At 36.1% G+C, this 20,817-nt stretch overlaps 2 protein-coding genes and 1 pseudogene across 2 annotated transcripts; 1 reads left to right on the top strand and 2 right to left on the bottom strand.

The window, feature by feature from the left end:
* Positions 1-3,254: 3,254 nt before the first annotated feature.
* Positions 3,255-4,367, bottom strand: LOC147077312 (uncharacterized; annotated as a pseudogene).
* An 83-nt stretch (positions 4,368-4,450) lies between these two features.
* Positions 4,451-8,195, bottom strand: LOC147077311 (uncharacterized). The gene is made up of 4 exons (XM_085941050.1): positions 7,986-8,195; positions 7,558-7,713; positions 4,584-5,708; positions 4,451-4,459 (listed from the first exon to the last, which is right to left on the bottom strand). The coding sequence occupies exons 1-4, from the start codon at positions 8,175-8,177 to the stop codon at positions 4,451-4,453; spliced, it is 1,482 nt and encodes a 493-aa protein (XP_085797176.1). The 5' UTR covers positions 8,178-8,195.
* Positions 8,196-14,748: 6,553 nt separating this feature from the next.
* LOC147077310 (uncharacterized) lies at positions 14,749-18,882 on the top strand. Its single transcript, XM_085940761.1, has 4 exons — positions 14,749-14,934; positions 15,742-15,873; positions 17,400-17,555; positions 18,538-18,882. Exons 1-4 carry the CDS (start codon positions 14,785-14,787, stop codon positions 18,640-18,642), a joined length of 543 nt encoding a protein of 180 aa, XP_085796887.1. The 5' UTR covers positions 14,749-14,784; the 3' UTR covers positions 18,643-18,882.
* The last annotated feature ends 1,935 nt before the right edge of the window (positions 18,883-20,817 follow it).

Genomic DNA, 20,817 nt, shown 5'->3' with positions numbered 1-20,817 from the left:
TGACGTGTTGCGTTTCAAGAGTAATACTTTAGAATGTCTGCCTAGCTTTAATGTCAGTGGCTTGGTTATCATTCGTTTTTTATAATTACAATGATGAATAAGATTTATTGACACAATAATAATTGTTCCAGGATCCTATGCTGTTATCAACTCCTACGGAAGAAATCAAGGATCACCAAAATCATTGCCCATACCGGACATTATACTAATTTTTTTATTAGTCATATGAGAGAGCGGCCTGTTATCAATGTGTTTAGTGAATTATTAAAGAATGGATATTATACTAAAATGTTGTGATAACTAAAGAAAAGAAAAGAAAAAGTGTGTCGTGCTGGAATAATTCCATAAGAACTAAATTCATGATAAAAAGGACTACCTACCTACAAGTGCATCATGTAGAAACATTATTCCCGAACCTTCCTTAAGTGATAATGAAATCGAAGAAGACGGTGTAGTGTAGTGTTTATTATAATAATCATTCAATTGTGTTAAAAAAGAACGGAAATAGTGAATAGAATCATGTTAAAACCAATTATTTGTAAATTGATCTCTTTATTCATGTGTTATTTCAATATAAGTTTGTATATTTTTATTATGTCCTCAATTTTGGAACTGTAAACTTTTGTAAGTATTATAAATTTATTTGTATTTTTTACTAATTAATATCAATATTTTCATATTAAGAGTGTCTTGTATTATGAATGTTTTTAAAATCAACTATTGATTGTCCATTAATAAATTAATTCATTTTATAATTGTATCATACCCATAAGTTTGTATGCTATTTTGGTGTACCCAGATTAATTAATACGATTTATTTTAAGTTTTTTCTCTTTATTAGCTCATGTGGGTAATTGATTATTAAAATAATTAAAGTTTATGTAATTTTATTATTTTCCTGACTTTTCCACTGTATACTGTTGAAAATAATGTAATTCCTATGACATTTTACTATAATAAATTTCGAAATTTGTATGATAAGTATTACTTATATTATGTGTATTTGTAATATGAACTGCCGTATGTCCATTAAAATATTTATAAATGCATTGAAATTGATCATTGAAAATATAAAATTGCTTTCAAATTTATTTCTTTAACCTATAAACCTTCCCTTTCTTCAATCCTAACACAATGCTATCCAAAGATAACTCTCAAAAGAGCTGATTCATTTCTGCCAAAGGTTTGTAAGTCCCACCTCATCTTACAAAATGCGATTATTTTGTATGATAAATTTAATTTTTGAGTTTTTTAACATGCAGGGATAACTGTTAATACTTTAATTCATCTAAATAAATAAAACACAAATAAATTAGCATTATGCCTGATTTTAGAAGGCATGTCAAACTTTCAAATTGCGATTACTCCATAACATGATTTCGAGACTTTTGGCAGTATACCGACGATATTTTGATATGACTGTAGGTATACACCTATCTTAGATAGGTAGGTATTGAGTTCGTGAAAGGATGATAAAAAATACTGTATAAAAATGGAGCAGCATTCTCGCGCTGCCTAGGGGCGGCATTTTGTCTAGGGATGTCACTGAAATCGAAACTCTTGTTGGACTCTGGACAATAATAAAAACTGCTATAATATAAGCGCCCGCGATGGCCGAGTAGTAATGTATCCGCGTGGTAAGTCGAGAGTCTCGGGTTCAAATCTTGGGTCTGGCAAAATTCACATTATGATTTTCAATGTGTGTTTGAATCCAGAGGATGAACCTTTTGGTTGAGCAAAATGGTTAACGTCCATTTCGCGTAAAAAATAATGTTATGAAACCTCTTCGTGAGGAGGAATTAATAATAACAATATAATAGGTATTTAAACTTTTTAATTATAAAGTATTATGTGATTATTATGTTAATTTACAGTAAATTATATTGAAAGAATAATAAACAATAGTATTACAATTTTTATTATCCAAACCTTATAATATAACAGGGCTGCAAACTACATTTTCAAAACAAAAATATAAAAAAAAAATTAATATACTTAGAATATTTTTTTTTAATACTGAATATAAAAACATCTAAAACAAACCCATCGCGAGACCTCATGAGTTCCGTCACCATGGACGACCCTCCCTTTCCCTGCAGCGATGCTACAAAAGAGATCTACGCGCTGCTCGTCTCACATATCGCGAGACGTGGTGATGGACCTAGGTAGGTAGAACGAAATAAATTGTTCTTGCACTATACCCCAACACTGGGTAATAAATGACATGGTGAAGTACGTAGAAAACAGCAATTATCAGTAAGTATACAAAATTTTATTTTATATTTATGAGCAAGCCCAATATTAATATATATAGTTAAGTTTTTTTATCAAATTTCGAAATGAAATGATAGAACATAAAACTAATACAATCCTAATTTACATGTCAGCATATTTTTAAGTGGGTAATTATGAAAATATACATGTACACGATTCGATAAATTGGTGTGGTTAATTTCCAACTTCTAATAATTTAAAAAAAAAAATTCTGGTCTTAAAGTCGTTTGTCACCAGTATGTGTCATTTTATGTATTTTTAGATCACTATTTGCGATGAACTTTTTAAAACACACTTCACATTGATGTGGTTTTTCACCAGTGTGCGTCATTTTATGTCTTTTGAGAGCACCAATATCCGGAAATTTTTCAAAACACATATCGCATTGATGTGGTTTTTCACTAGTATGAGTCATTTTATAACATTTTAGAGCATTAACTTGTCTAAATTTTTTAAAACAGACATCGCACTGATGTGGTTTTTCACCAGTATGTGTCATTTTATGATTTTTTAACAGATTGATTCGTTGAAAATTTTTAAAACACAAATCGCATTGATCTGTTTTTTCACCATTATGTGTCATTTTATGTATTTTGAGATCACTGTTTGCGATGAACTTTTTAAAACACACACCGCATTGATGTGGTTTTTCACCAGTGTATGTCATTTTATATCTTTTAAGAGCACCATTATTAGGATTTTTTTAAAAGCACATATCGCATTGATGTGGTTTTTCACTAGTATGAGTCATTTTATGATATTTAAGAGCAATATTATTTCGAAATTTTTTAAAACACACATCAGACTGATGGGTATTTTCACCAGTATGTGTCATTTTATGACTTTTTAAAAGATCGATTCGCCAAAAAATTTTAAAACACACATCGCATTGATGTGGTTTTTCACCAGTATGTGTCATCTTATGTATTTTGAGATCACTATTTGAGTTGCACTTTTTAAAACACACATCGCACTGATGTGGTTTTTCACCAGTATGAGTCATTTTATGTCTTCTGAGTTCATTATTATTGATGAATTTTTACAACACACATCGCATTAATGTGGTTTTTCACCAGTGTGTATCATTTTATGTTTTTTGAGCTTACTTCTTGTGATGAATTTTTTAAAACACACATCGCATTGATATGTTTTTTCACCAGTATGTGTCATTTTATGTCTTTTGAGTTCACTATTGTTGATGAATTTTTTACAACACACATCGCATTGATGTGGTTTTTCACCCGTATGTGTCATTTTATGGATTTTGAGTTTACTATTTGAGATTAACTTTTTAGATAACACATCGCATTGATGTGGTTTTTCACCACTATGTGTCATTTTAAGTGTTTTTAAATGTGCAATTTGCAGAATTTTTTTAAAACACACATCGCATTGATGTGGTTTTTCACCAGTGTGTATCTTTTTATGTATATTGAGAAATTTATTTTCACTGAACTTTTTAAAACACACATCGCAATGATGTGGTTTTTCAGCAATATGGGTAATTTTATGTCTTCTTAAATGACCAATTTGCAGAAATTTTTTAAAACAAACATCGCATTGATGTGGTTTTTCACCAGTATGAGTCATTATATGACCTTTAAGATGAGAAATTAGAGAGAATTGTTTAGAACACACATTACAATGATGTGGTTTTTCACCAGTATGTGTCATTTTATGTTTTTTGAGATCACAAATTTGCTGGAAATTCTTTAAACAAACATCGCATTGATGTGGTTTTTCACCAGTGTGAGTCATTTTGTGTATTTTGAGAGTACCAATTAGCTGGAATTTTTTTAAACAAACATCGCATTGATGTGGTTTTAACCAGTATGTGTCATTTTATGTATTTTCAGTTTACTATTTGCGTTGAACTTTTTAAAACACACATCGCATTGATATGGTTTTTCACCAGTATGAGTCATTATATGACCTTTAAGATTTGAAATACGAGAGAATTGTTTAGAACATACATGACATTGATATGGTTTTTCACCAGTATGTGTCATTTTATGTCTTTTCAGTTCACTATTTTTGATGAATTTTATACAACACACATCGCAGTGATGTAGTTTTTCACCCGTATGTGTCATTTTATGGATTTTGAGTTGACTATTTGAGATTAACTTTTTAGAACACACATCGTATTGATGTGGTTTTTCACCAGTATGAGTCATTATATGACCTTTAAGATTTGAAATACGAGAGAAATGTTTAGAACATACATGACATTGATGTGGTTTTTCACCAGTATGTGTAATTTTATGTATTTTCAGTTTACTCTTTGCGTTGAACTTTTTAAAACACACATCGCATTGATGTGGTTTTTCACCAGTATGTGTCATTTTATGTATTGTTAGTGTACTATTTGCGGTGAACTTTTTAAAACACACATCGCATTGATATGGTTTTTCACCGGTATGTGTCATTTTGTGTATATTGAGAGTACCAATTTGCTGGAAATTCTTTAAACAAACATCGCACTGATGTGGTTTTTCACCAGAATGTTTCATTTTATGTCTTTTTAGTTCATAATTTGCGATGAACTTTTTAAAACACACATCGCATTGATATGGTTTATCACCAGTATGAGTCTTTTTATGTTGTTTGAGATCACAAATTTGCTGAAAATTTTTTAAACACACATCGCACTGATGTGGTTTTTCACCAGTGAGTGTCATTTTATGTCTTTTGAGATCACTTATTGCAATAAACTTTTTAAAACACACATCGCATTGGTGTGGTTTTTCACCAGTATGTGTCATTTTATGTTTTTTTAGTTTGCTATTTGCGTTGAACTTTTTAAAACACACATCGCATTGATATGGATTTTCACCGGTGTGTGTCATTTTATGTTTTTTGAGATCACCAATTCGCTGGAAGTTCTTTAAACAAACATCGCATTGGTGTGGTTTTTCACCAGTATGTGTCATTTTATGTATTTTTAGTGTACTATTTGCGTTGAACTTTTTAAAACACACATCGCATTTATATGGTTTTTCACCGGTGTGTGTAATTTTATGTTTTTTAAGGTTACCAATTTGCAGAAAGGTTTCAAAACACACATCGCACTGATGTGGTTTTTTACCAATATGTGTTTTATATAACTTAGGATGCTGAGACTCCGTGCATGAAATGTAGTGACTATTTAGATGATTTACAGATTCAAACACTCCATAACAATTATTGCAAATAAAGTTACGTGGAAAATATGTAACTCTTCTCAACACAATTCGAACCACCTTTGGCAAGTATAATTTCGAAACTTCCTGTTTTACGTTTAGTACATCTGTAGTTATCTCTGAATATTGTATCATATTTTCCATTTTATTGGTTGAATTTGTTATGTTGTTATAGGTCAGTTTATTGTCAATTGTATCCTTTCTAGCTACGTCCAATGGATTATAATTTGTGAAACATTGCTGGGAAGAAATCTACAAAAAGAATAGGGTTGGTATATTTAATTCAACAATATTAAAGCAAATAAAAAAACATTTTGTTTTAACAGTTGTAAATGCTAGGTGTTTTTTTTTGCTAAGATAGAACTGACAAAAGAGTTAACTGTCAAATCGCTGTGTGATGTGTGACACCCGTTGACTTTATGACATTAATGATTGGTTTAGTCTAGCAAAGCAACACGAATAGAGTCACGTTGACAAATTTACCAAATCTACCTATAAAAAATGTTGTCGATTCGCGCAACCTATAATTGCATTTTCTCGCAAAATTGCTCTTTAGTGATTTAGCTCATTGTAGCTTAACGGGTTTGTTAGTATGGAAATATGCTGCATATGGCTTGAGACCGATCCTTAAAAATCCCTTGATTGCATTACCGGACAATATTTTTTCAAAATTAGGCTGAAGATTGCGTTATGGAACATTGATCAATAATATTTTTGAAAATATAATGACAAGCATCCGGACGAAATATGCCATACCACAACAGCACTCATCGAATATAAAATTTAGGGGATAAGTATGTTCCATTAATGGACCTGTCAATTGATCTCTAAAGTCATGCGATATTTTTTGTGGGGGTTTGTGAATTCACTGGCTGATGCCGATAGTTAACCAACAATTGACGCATTGAAAGCCAACATTATTCGTGTTATACAACTGGCAGTGCACGAAAAAGTGTTCTAAATTGGGTGACCAATATATGCTTCGTTGAGAACAGATACGGTGGCAATATGCCCTAAACCATTTAAAAAGGTTAATGCCATGCAAGTGTTTTTCGAATTCACTCCCACGTAAGTGAAATATATCATTATTCGAAGCGATTTCATTAAACATGGTTATTGCCCTCTCAATTGGAATTACTAATGGCAGGTTAGTTTTGAACCTTGGAAGAACAAACAACGGATGCCCTCGACTCCGATCAGAGACACACAAGCCAACACCACCAAGAATGGCAGAGTTTTCATTTACGCTGCGTATAAGTCGGGAAAACTATGTAGCTAAATAAAGATCCCTTCTTAATTTTAAGTTACAGTATGTAAACATTCCTAAGAGAAAGTCAGTCGGATAGACCCACGGATAATATCCATCCATGCATTGAAAACTGGTACAATACTCGTGAGGCATTAGTAAACCATCTCCAATATAATATATTATCTATATCAAGTTAGAGTTGACGACAATCGTCCAAGGCGACAACTTTCATGAAGAGTTTCAAGTCATCAGCAAACAACATAAACATAAACATAGCATTTTTAATTACCAATGCTATGTCATTTATAAAAAACGTGAACATCAATGGCCCCAAGTTTGAGCCCTGAGGCACACCAGAAAATGTTTTAAATGCCTGTGACTGATAGAAGCCGTATGTTTTCCAATGATAACTCCGTACCACTCTTATGAATAGGAGTATCCTTCGACATCTTCCATGCTTCCGGAAAGATACCCGTCTCCATTGTCAGGTAAAATATATATGAAATTAGGCCCTTGACAAAGTCAATACAGCTCTTTAAAAAAAATGTTGGAACATTTTATGCTGTCTCTAAGAGCGAGTATTCTTCATTTTTCTAATAAAATCTAAACACGTCACCCTCATCAATTGAGAAGATGTCAACGGATTGGGCACCGCATGATCGTTTTCTCTACATATATATGAACGCGACATACTTGTTACTCCGTCTAAACGCGCCCATTCATGCAGCGTCCCGAGACAATGGTGTCGCGTGTGAAACGGCTCTAAGATTAAAACATGTATTGCTAATTCCAACCTTCGATATAAGACTGCACTAAGGGAAGAAAAATAACACATTATACAATTGAACGAACCTGATGTATTGGCCTGTATTCTGAATAAGAACAACCCGGTTTAGGATCTTCAACATCACATAATGGGTCTATTACATCTTCAATAATCTCGCGCTTGATGACGGATAGTTGATCATCCGTCTCAGGTTTTATATTAGAGAGGTCCGCTAAAAGATACTGAAAGAAACATTATGGTTAACACAGTAAAACCACTCTCACTTGAACGACTAATTATAGTCAAAATGAATTAGAAGATAACCTGCCCTAACCTAAATCACAAATGTATCGTAGCTGTCAAAATGTATATCGAGTTATTTATAAATCAATGTTTAATATCGTTGTATGTCTCTACGGAGTATATAAAAAAGCAACATATTATAATAACATATTAATCGTTGTTAGTCACAATACAGAGTGATTGTAAATGAAATCAGTTTCCAAAAACTAACCTCGAAATTGCAACTTGAAACGTCGGCATACTCCTGCTTTATATGAGTGCGAACTTCCGGGCTGATTGGGTAGCTAGTCTGCGAATCAAACAAAGGCTTGCCTTCTGTATCAGATTGTTCTCCATCACATTCTCGCTTTACGTCCATTTTAATGTTAAATATGTCAGGAAGAACGTGACAAGCAGGTTCCATTCAAGGTACATTAATTTATGAGAAGTGTTGCCGCAATACGTAATCATTAATTATGTATGGCCGAAATACTGAATAGTCAATACCGTGGAAGCGATTAAACAATAAACTGTGTTTTATTAGATTTAAGTTTTGTACTATTCTATTTGAGTAGGTAGTTTTTTACAACTCGGGTTTTGCCTTTCGATATTTTCAAGCACTACACGTATTCACCAAGGACAAATACACACTAACAGCGTATATAACTGTTACACCCTTGACTATTGGGCCTCTCGCGATAGTCTAAATTACGAAATTATTAGGTGTAACCATGTCACCTGACCTCCTAGTCAACAATGGGCGTACGAACGTCCAAAATTCCGTGATTAATTGTCAATATATTCAACATGTACTTAGCACGTAAGAATTGTATCTAATTATATAAATAGTATGTCATAGAAGAATGTGATTGTGCCGAACAAAGGAAACGAAAGCCATAGAAATTTAATATTCGGGAGTATGTAAAAAAAAAAGATGGCACCACTGCTCAATATAAAAAGAGTGGAAAAAAATACATACCTAATCGCGGAAAGACGTGGTATTGAGTTCGCGAATTCCCGCGCTAAAAACTTAACAATAAACCGAATTCAGATATATATTAATACTAGCTGACCCGGCGAACTTCGTACCGCCTCAGAATCAATAATATTGTGTTAACTTATTAGCTGAATTAAATTCATTTTTTTATTAAGTTAAAATGAATATTCAAAATGAATTAAGTTCAATAAATGTGCAAAAATCAAACCAAAATGAAATGGATTACATAGTTTTGGTTGGTTCAGATTTCGAAGCATGATGACTACCGAGCCAACCTTCAGTTGTAAATTGTGCGGTGGCAAGCCAGGAAGATCCAATGAGTTTAAAAATTCAGTTGGTTAGTTGGTTGCTTCGTCTTCGTTTGTTAGTGCAAGAACGTAGTGGTCGCACGGGGGTGGCGCGCCGGCATCTTGCGAAACTCAAACGTATAACCGTGTGTAAAATGTTTGTAGACAGTGTCTTTTCGGGCATAATACACATGGCTATACGTTTGAGTTTCGCAAGATGCCGCCGCACCACGCCCGCCAAATTACTACGGCCGAGCACTTACACAGATAGATTTGAAGGAATGCAGTAGACCAACGATTTGATTTTGAATTGTGAAGTTTAAGTGATCCACATCTTTGTTCTTTGTCGCAAGAATTGCTCGTTCACTCAACCAATTGTTGACACGAAATTGCAAAAATTTAGTGGAAACGAAATCAATCCGTTCGATTCGTCGACAGGAACACGGCCGTTACCGATAGTCAGAAATTGCTTAGAGAAATCTTCGGCAGATGGATCGTTTATCAATGTAACTCGCATGTTTGTCGTCAGCTGAAGGTTCTTCACATAGCGCCACAGAGTCAATGGTTTGAGGCAAGCATTTATTTCATCGGCAGCGGTCGATATTGGAATGACTGGTAGTGTTTGGCGGAAATCGCCAGATAGTAGAATCATTGCGCCTCCAAAACATCTCTCACAATGCGCGTTTGTGCGCCATTCTGCATTCATCCCAGGTGATGATTTTACTTGTTACCAAAACTTTGGCCATTGCTGAATGTTTCGCAATATTGCATATCGGTTTTTCAGTCGTTTGAAGGTTTAACGGAAATTTCAACGCTGAATGAGCCGTTCGGCATCCTTTTAGCAACGTGGCCGCTATCCCGGAAAAAGCAACTGCTACAGCAATTTCGGATCTCGCACGAACAGTGGCCAAAATCAATGACATGATGAATGTCTTCCCAGTTCCACTGGGCGCATCGAGGAAAAATAAACCACCATTTACATCATCAATTGCCTTCATTAACGTATCGTGCACTACCTTCTGTTGGCCTAACCTAACATTGGTACATTCGTTCGAACTAATTAGTTCAATGCATCTCGATCATTTTCACGTTCACGTTCCAATTCTAGATTGAAAGCGTAATTCATTCCACGATGTGGCATTGGCATTCCTAACTTGACAAACAAACTGCCGCACATGAGGTAACACTTGTCTTCGATCAAAAGGAAAACCTGGTTATGTATCTCCTTATTTACCTCGAGATCAGGATTCCCTGAAATGACACGAATTCGATGTAAAATGTCTTCTGACATGTCATCCTTGTAGTTTTTCTACAGTTCAGGTGGATTCGATGGGAAGCATGTCGAAATAATGATAGCAAATAATGTGCGTATCTGACTTGGAGATGCAGAAACAAATGCTTTAGCGATTGTCATGTCCCAATGAGTATCATTTTCAAGTAAATTGAGCTTTTGACATGCAGCACGAAATGTTGGGCACACTACACTATTGATAGTTCGAAGTGATTCAAATGATGTTAGCCCACGAACATTCACCAGCAACAACCGCAAGTAGAATCATTCGCCATTCTTCGGATGAACTGTGTAAATGCGACCAAGAGCATCAGTAGAATGCACATCCGGATGATCAGGAACCGCATCGCCTTGCTTCCGACGCTGAAATTTCTTCGATGAAGCGTTCCAAGTGTAATAACGTGGTATCTTAGAGTAGAACAACGTTTAAATGAGGCCGTTTTTCTTCAATTTTGTTTTTTAGCTGGTCCAATAAAGATGCATAATAATCCCCTGTTATTGTTTTTCCTTTTTCCAAATAGTCAACGAAAATAATTCCACGTGCATCCCAAAATACAGTAGCCATAACCTTACCAGCTGATTTTACGGTTTTCGCCTTCTTTGGACATGGTTCGCCTTTCGCAATCCACTGCTTTGACTGTTCTTTCGTCTCGGGAGTATAGTGGTGTATCCATGTTTCATCTACAGTCACAAAGCGACGAAAAAATTCATCCGGATTGCGTTGCATGAGCGACAACAGGGCTTTAGAGGCCACCACCCTATTGCGCTTATTGTCGACTGTGAGCAAACGCGGCACCCATCTTGCAAAAATTTTTTTCATGCCCAATTTGTCATGTAAAATAGATATGACACTACCTTTTGAGATCCCTGTAACCTCAATTATCTCACTCAACTTTAATCTTCGGTCACTTAACACCATATCGTTGATTTTATTGATCATTTCTGGTGTAGTCACCTCTACAGGACGTCCTGAGCGTGGTTCATCCTTTGTTGATGTACGACCACGTTTAAATTCATTTAATCAGTTATAAATAGTTGCAAGTGAAGGAGCAGATGTGCCGTGAACTAAATCCAACTCATTTTTTATTTCCTTTGCTGTTAACCCTTTTATATTTAAATGTTTAATAGCAGCTCTAAACTCAATTTTCTCCATTTTTGTAAACAAGCAAATTTTTTTTTTTAATGTACGAGAAACACACAACAACCCGACCAATCTGATTGAAACTTCGCAGCATACTGAATCGGTAGTGCCGCTGCATGAAAACAAACCGCTTACAGTACTAGTCGCGCCACCTGTCGGCTTTTCTAAGGACTTATTGACCCACCCTCGTACAATACATTATATACCTAACATCAATGATCAAATGAGCATGTATATTATTTGAGTTACCTGTGAATCACCGTCAAACGTCGACACATCAATCTTTTCATACAAGTGACTGCTTTGGTCGCATGGAAAAGCCACTTCATCAAAAGTCAGCGACGCATCGTGCATATGTTTATGGTAGGTACTTCAAAATGTGCGCAGATGAAAAAAATTACAACCCTCGTTGCAAACAAAATTTTTAACGAAAAATGAAGTTCTGTTCAACCTCAGATGGACTTCTTTCGCAGTAGCAAGCGCTATTACCATTTTGATGTCAATTTGTTGCACTTCAATTTCATCAAACGACTGTGCAGACTGTCTCTTAAAGGCATCAGGTGCAATCATACAATCCATGTCGCAGTTAACTCGACCATAAATGTCCATTCAGTATTTTTGTTGCATTATTGGACACCGTTCGAAGCACTATACCTCTTTTGAAGATACTGTTGCGTTTTGCTTCTTGTTTACGTACCTACTACTTCGTTTAAAAAATGCCCTTCATTGAATAGGCACGTCAATGAGGTTTGATTGTTTCGCTACGCTCTTCTCCATGACCCTTAATTGATTCACTGATGACATAGTATTTACTAAATAATGACCTCATTTAAATATCATGATCATTATATCTAATGGTCAACTAATGCAAACGTGCCAGTCGCGGTGTTAGCACTAAATGAGTTAAGGCCAGTTCGGATCAGGCGAGAAGTATAGTCGAGTGGCAAGAAATTTAATAACTAAACGTGTACGAACAGACAAATTGAGTCGAGTACTTAGTCGAGTCTATCCATTGTTGTAATACCAAAGTGATGATATCGAATCGAACTCTATGCATAACAAATTTTGCTGGAATTATGGGACAATAGGACCAAAAGCGGGTTATTGATCGCATATGGTTACTAATGTATAATAGGTATCGATTACTAGTCTATAATATGCCTAATTCTACTGAACTCCTACTGTGTAAATGTCTAAAATATTAATATGAACATCTCACGATACATGGATGCAGAAGAATATCAATTTTTCTTAATCCTAAAAATATTATAATGTTCACAGGTAACGCAATTTTATGTTGAGAAAATGACATAGGTACGGAATATAATAAATTAGTGACTATCATTTTGAGGTAAGGTTCTGTCTGGACAGTTATTACCTACTTTGACAGATCGTGAGAAGTGGTTTGACGTTTCAGACCAAACCACTTCTGACGGTCAGAAAATGGTTTGAAGTTTGCTGGTACAGTGAACAAAACGATAAATCTAAAACTATTCCGGTTTACTTATAACGCATGCGCAGTGCGCCAGTTTTGACCTATCGAACCGTTTAGCTGGAACGCCTAAATTAATGTTGTCATGCAGCATGGTAGATAATTAAGTATAATTTGAGGATTACAAAATTAGTTTGTTACAAAAAAAATGAAAATATTGTTATTGGTCCATTCTCACACCATTTCACATAGATATTTCTTCCGTATATAGTATTTTATGGCTGCAAGTAGTTTTTTTATAGACAATAGGCTTACCTTGTATTACCTACCTAAAAAGGACTCACGGGCGATTAATTTTATTCACCATATAATCACAATTTTAGATAATCGCATTAATTACTGCTTTACATTCGAATGATTGTAATGTATAAATCACCATAAATAAATGCTCATATTTGACGAAAGATTTATAAACCTACCCTTAATTGTTTAAAATATCAATGTGAGCTAAAACCACTAAATGAAACAAGTTGGAGCGAAATAATAATGGTGCAATGAGTTTCAAAGTTGCATTTCTAATTCCAACCTTCTATATAAGACAGGACACATTAATTATCTACTTACAATTGGCATGTAATTTGAATATGAACAACCCGGTTGAGGATCTTCATCATATAATGGATGTGAAACATCTTCAATAATCTCACGCTTGACGACGGCTTGTTGATCATCTGTCTCAGATTTTATATTAGAGAGGTCCGCCATATTAAGGTACTGAAAGAAGCATTATTACATTTTGTAAACACGGTGAAAACAGTTTCGGGTCACGTAATCACCTTATAACATTGTGTAATATTTATATTTAACACCTTACCTACCTATAATATCACAGATGTATCGTACCTACATAGCTGTCAAATTGTTTAAACATGTATTTTTTTTAAATTAATTAATATCACCTTCCTACATCGTTTTTAAAAAAGACACAGTTTATAATATTAAACTAACCATTGTTATTCTAACTCTAATTTTATTTTAAAATAATTTAGTTTCCAAAAACTAACCTCGAAATTGCAACTTGAAACGTCCGCATTGTTTGGATTGCTAGTCAGCGTGTCAAACAAAGGCTTGCCTTCTATATCGGAGTGTTCTCCATCACATTCTCGCTTTACATCCATGTTACGGGTATATTCCAGAAGCCACGTGTTACGTGACAGATAGGATCCATTCAAGGTATTGTTAGAAAAGTGTTGCCGCAATACCTATATAACCGGTTTTTAAAGAAATAACCTTCTAAAAACTAACCTCGGCAGCGTCACAGGGGTCATTAGCATACTCTTGTTTGATGCAAGTCTTTAATTCTGGGTTATTTCCCTTTAAGGACACATCGAACCGATGTTGCTCATCTGCATCGGGTTGAAAGTCACCTGCTTCATGTTTTACGTCCATTTAACGCTTTGAAAATGTTCGTTCTCAAAGATTACCGAGTCACAATAATTAACTGTAATCTTCAAACCAATATGGCAGCCGTGATTATAGAAATAAAGATAAAGGGGTGCGCTGGGCGGGTATGACCAGTAATTAGAAAGGTAGACATGACCAACGAAAAGAAAAAGAAATAATTCAGTAAAATAACACCTCACAAGAAGAAAGAGCAAACCCGATCTCAGGGACTTCAAAGTACCTACCTAAAGATGAATAACAGGAGTTTTATTGGTAGGTAAAACTCCTTTCGTTAGTTTATATGGCCTAGTTGAATAATAATTATTGGTATTTTTTTTATAATTACTGGCAATACAATTCAATTTTTACATAAGACCAACGTCTATTGTCACGGCTGCCATTAATTTACATTGTCCATTATTTGTTTTAATCCCGTAGCAATGGATGTAAAACGCGAAGCGGGTGAAACTGAATCTTATTCAGAAGGGAAGCAATGGTTTGATGTGCCAATACTACGTCCAAACAGCTCGAATGACGGCATTTATAATATAAAACGGAAGAATGTCGACGGTGACATGTGCTCATTTGAGGTTAGTTTTTCAAATGTAATTTTCCGATAGTTTGAGATTTGTTTTCCGATTCAGACGACTTGAGCCGCATTGTCTTATTAAATAGCATCTCCGAAGCGTTCGCGTGTGCCGAAAATATAATTAATGATACCTATTGTTACACCCAAGCACTCGGGCTTCTCCCCGTGCACATAAATAACCACTTTAATAGTCTAAAACATAACCCCGATCTCACAAACGAGCGCTTTAGCAAAACACGTGCAGCCTGAGATATCTCTGCGTAAATTAAACTTCGCAAAATGGATGTAAAACGTGAACTAGATGGTTTTGAATCTGACACAGAAGTCCAGCAATGGTTTGATGTGCTAATAATCCATCCTAACAATCCGCTTACAAATATTTGTATTAAGCAAGAGAATGCTTATGATGCCAACTGCACCATTGAGGTTAGGTTTTCCAAACTTATTAATAATAATTGTAATATTGTGTTTATTCTTCATTGAAGTGGTTTTTTACTGATGCGTGATACACTTGACTTTACTAACTGAAACATGACGTAATAAATTATACATCGTTGTATTGACACTTCACAACGATTATTTGACTAGGTACCTACCTACCTATAGGTTCTGCGTCTCTGTGGCTGCAGGTTTACTACTTTTATTATTTTGAAGACAACTTTACTATTGAACATTTATTAATAATAGTAGGTACACAGTATTGAATCGTGATAAAAGGTCACTTACAGAAACGTCCTTGTGTCACATACAAAAATAATAATATAAGTGTAAACACGTATTATAAAATACCTTCTGTCTTGTTTTTCAGAGCCCTGTAACCAGCCTTGCCGATATTAAAACTGAGATTGATTCTCTCCGAGTTGATTTCAAAGATGCATTTTCCGAAGACAGTGATCCGCAACCTAGTTGCTCATATTCAAAAAGCGAGCCAATAAATCAGGTACATACTTACCTATTTATACAATATTTTAAATAGATAAATATTGTGTTATTCACATCGTGCTTGTATGCGATCATTTATATTAGTCTCCGTTATTATTATCATTGGATACAAATTGTATTTTATAAGAATATGTTTTATTCAAATTTAACGTAACGATCAAATGTTTGGACTGTACACTCCTTCGGTGCCTTGTTTTACGATTCTAGATTTGTGAAAAAGACTGCCTGTTATTTTTATTAGTATATTGGTATTTTATTATTGACATTCAATAATATGTCTTATTAAATGGGTCGAATAAATTTGTTGCATAATCAATACCGGTGCTGTGAGTATCTACAGCAGTGTTTGCCAATCGTTTTTACTCCACGGTACACTCGTGAATGGGATTTATTCCGCGGCACACAAAATGCGTTAAAAAGGAAATTTTCCTTATTAATATGAATAAAGAAAATCATAGTGTGGGTTGATCCATTTTTTAATATTTTAAGAACAAATATGTACCCAGGTGGTAATAATTTTATTAGTGAGAAGAATGCAATTGATTTTTAGAAAGAATTCTGTAAAACGCGGCTCTAAATTAGATAAACAAATACGTAACTCCACATCTACCATTTTTTCTCGCTCTCATTTAACGATTTCATTTCCACGAGTGCTGAAAAACCAAATTCGTAAAGATACGACGATCCAAACGGAGACAGAGATTAAATTCCTGTTGTAACCAATTGAGGATATTGACGCCAAAACGATATTCAAAATGCTGACAACACTAGCTCAGAAAATGAGGCTTTGTGCTCAGGATCGTTTTTTAGATCTATTCAGATATCCTCCTCTGTTAATGTCAGGTGTGTACCGTCGAATCTTGAGAATGGATTGATCACCCACTGGTACATTATTTGATAATCATCATCATAAGTCGAAGTCATTCCACTGCTGGATGAAGGCCTCCTCAAGCTTCTTCCAACTCTCTCGGTCCTGTGTCATTTGCTGCCACGTATTTTCGCCGAACTTTACCAGTTCGTCATTCCAGGGCAACCCTGTGGCCGTGTCGTGCCCCTTGGGTACCACTGGATGACGGCATTTGTCCAGCGACTATCCTTTCGGCGAGCAATTTGCCTCGTCCAACTCCATTTCATCTGTTTGGCAACGTCTATCACAACGCGTACTCCTGTCTGCTTTCTAACCCATTCGTTTATCTTTCGGTCCTTTCGCATGTAGCCGAACATACACCTCTCCATGCCTCGCTGTGCCAATTACTCAAGATCATGTAATTTGCAGTTACGATCCTATAGATCTCAATGTGCTATATGTTAACAAAAAGGCAGATTAAACTACGCAATGTACTGCAGTTAGCTGGAATGTCTTTCAGTGAGTATACATTCACTTGCCAAATGCAGTCGTACATTGGTGGTCACCGAAAGCAGAGGATACAGCTGTGGCAGGTCTTATCCAGAAATGGATTGACTCTGGCTGATCATAATGGTGATACTGTTACATAATATTATTAATCATGTTGTTATTTTCAGGAGTGTGAAGACAGCCTGATCAATATTATAAAGTCGGAGAATGATAATGAAAATGTCATCATCAAACGAGAATTTTTTGACGAAGCAATTCGCCAAATCAATAATGAGAATCCTCAACCCGGCTCCTTCGATCGACAAAACAGCCCAGTAGACCAGGTACGTTCATTTACAGGTTCTCCAATAACACAACTTTTAAACATTTTTTTTTTATATTCTAAACATCCACATCTACATGGTATTAAAATTTATATGGTCACCGCAGTTGTTCTCAAGGAATACAACTCTGGTCACCCAATTTGAATGTCACTTATTCGAGCATTGCTGGTCGTATATCGCGAACAATATTGGCTTCCATCGGGTTTATCAGCATAAACCAGTGACTCCACGAAGTTTTACAGGAAATAGTCCAGATATATCAAATTGCACTACCTTGGAGGACGCCGATAATTTTATTGTCAGGTCCATTTTTCGAAATCAACTAAAGCAGTCGTTTATAATCTGTCCACGAAAGAAAATAAATGACAATCGTGTCGTACTCACTTCATCAGGCGGCGGAGGACGCCGCTGCGCGAACTTCTGATTTTGATCGATTTACAATGCTTGAGACCACTAGCGAGAGAATGCCTCATCTGAGTACTACAGTAACAAACCATTTAATTGGCACCAACAAAAATGCCTGCACGAAATAAAAAACAAAAACTTGGAGGAGCTAGTAGTAGTAATTCTGACAGACAGTAATAATGGAAAACCGTTCAGTTATGTGAAATCTATAAAAGAAGCGTGGTTTAAATGCTCCCACGACCTTTTTGAAAAATTTGAAAACATGCTAAAATAATATATTCAAAGAATAAAAGATATGCAATTCTCTAAAAACACGGTGAAAGATAGAATCTCTCATTGCAAAATTAAAGCCTTTTTTAATTGAATTCTGAAAAACTACTTTTTCATTTTTTCATTCACAATAAAAAACTGCTCGGCACGTCAAACAGTCGAAAGATTATATTTGGAAAACTTTGGCTCGCATGCCTACGTAAAAAGGTTTGCTAAAACCGTGTCTAGGTATAATATTTCTACCTGGATCTCTTACTTATAATAAACTGTTATTTAAAAATCTCATATTAAAAAATGTCTTTTTTAGATTATCGCTAGAAGCACTGTCTCGGCCAATGTTGTGAGTCTCATATCGTCCATGGACGAGACTGAAGCACAGGCGTCTAGCGAATACCTACACATTGAGGAATAAAATATAAAGAAAGAACTAGGGGAATATATTGAAAGGTACAAAGATGTCGCCTGTCGCAATAGTAAACGTGATATTTGTCAATCGAATATGGTAACCACAGAATTATTAGTGGCTGTTATACAACTGGAAAAAAAATCATTTCATAAAGAAAATTTTGTGTGCAGTATCTGTTTTGATTTTTTTTCATCGTTCGACCTAATGTTGCTTCACAAAGCGATACATAAAACCACAATTGCAAAAACGACCGATTCCGTTGCAAGGCTGGTTATATGTGACGATGGTCATTTTTCAAGATTTCGTTCTGGTCACGTCGTGAAGTCACCCAAAATGACTCATTCTGATGAAAAGAAATTTAACTGTGATAAATGCAATTACTCATGCAGACAATCAAGTCAGATGAAAACACACAAAATGACTCATTCTGGTGAAAAGCCATTTAACTGTGATAAATGCAATTACTCATGCAGACAGTTTGTAACATATTAGAGATAAATGGATATTTTATCTACAGATATTTAACAAGAAATTTAGATCGGTACATATTTGGAATAGCTTTACCTACATCAGACTTATACTTCTGAAGCCGCTCGTTCCGACCTCGCTCTCTCGTCCACCTAACTTTGCCACCTTCTGGTGTAGAACATGAGAATTTCTTATCAAAGGGAGTGGATCCGACCGCTATTTGGAGCAGCTAAACCCACGCCGGGAAGCAACTCCCTTGGCGTGGATTCCCAGACTCACCAGGAGTCTGGAGTTAGGCTTGCACGTTTCCTTCAACCTTTGAGGTGCCCCCGTCCAACAGGGTTGGACGCCAGCTAGCTTTTCTTTGGGAGGGAAACAGCTGCAAAAGACCATGTGTTTACTGGGACTCTAGGTTGATAAGTGAAAGAGGTTTCAAAGTATGTCGCTGAAATGCGGTTACATTTAATGAGAGATTATTTCAGCGATGGTTTACAAAAAGATTATAAAGAAGTGGGACGGAGGCCCTCACAGGAGCGTCTCCGTCACCAGCAAATGGCACTAACCTAGACACAATTTATAATTACATATTTACATGCATCGAGCCCTCCTTAACGTCCTTCCATTCCCAAGTCCAAGGGGTGTATTCCCGGGTGAAGATGACACCAACACTTTACCCTTCGACACGGGTATGGAAATATGCCATCCATCGTTGAAGCGTGTGCTCCTAACACGACCGCGTTGCGCGGCACGAGCGCGTCCGCCCGGTAGAACGTTTGGAACCCGAAGAAGGAAGTTGCCTCCCACGCACTTGTGTTCTCGCCCCCGCCGCTACGTCCCCCCCACCTTGTCTGCTCCGGCCGTTGATTATTTGCAGCCAGCATGAGTTTGGTGTTGCCAGTTAAGAAAGTATATTTATGGTTTCTTTAGGTGACGAGTTCATCGCGTTACATCACCCGCTTGGTCAGGAAGAAATTGAGTCATGGGTGTCAATTTCCTGCCAGGGGCGTTCTCCGCTTCTTGGTGATGAGAAGTTGGTGCAGTCAGGTGGGACGGTCGGGGCAGGTGACGAAACTGCTGACGGCGGAGCTGCTGACGGCGATCCAGCGCAGACCCTCTTGTGTGCGGGTGAAGTGCGCGCCAACGTCTCCTCGTCGCTCCTTGCTCCCTTCATCCATCCTTCTGGGGGGGTTACCTTGCATCACATAGAGGCCTTTTTAAGAAATATAGTTTTGCACAGTACAAATTTTACAAATTAAAGTATCTGTCAACAATATGACTATTGTTCGGTAATCAAATTACAGTTTTTGACGGAACTCATCCTTGATGAGGCCGTCGGCTACTTGGCTGATTACATTTCTTACAATCTTCTCCATTGAGAAGTTGTTTCCTAATTGACAGACAGTTGGACCTCTGTCTCCCCACGCGGGCCTTGCATGTAAGCATGTCGCAAGGGCAGGAATGATAGGTTTATCGGTGCTGTCTAGGCACGCTTACGACTATCTAGTGTGGTGGGGCTCTTCAGACCTCCTCCACTTCTATGGTATCCTGACCGATGCCAGACCTAGATGTAGCTTCAGTTTCCCATTCTAAAAGGAGTCTATCCTTCTTGAACTGGTACTTTTTGAGTTTGCCGCTGCTTCCTCCCACAGCTCAAAGCAAACCGATTGCTAATGCAACTTATTCTCAGCGCTTGAGAAGCTAATTCTCAGCGCT

Source organism: Rhyacophila brunnea, unplaced genomic scaffold (assembly GCF_057557595.1).
Source record: "Rhyacophila brunnea isolate RB1 unplaced genomic scaffold, BYU_Rbru_1.0 scaffold_13, whole genome shotgun sequence".
In the NCBI taxonomy this organism is placed as follows: Eukaryota; Metazoa; Arthropoda; class Insecta; order Trichoptera; family Rhyacophilidae; genus Rhyacophila; species Rhyacophila brunnea.
Note: the sequence above shows the minus strand (reverse complement) of the source record. Positions and strands in the feature narration are given on the sequence as shown.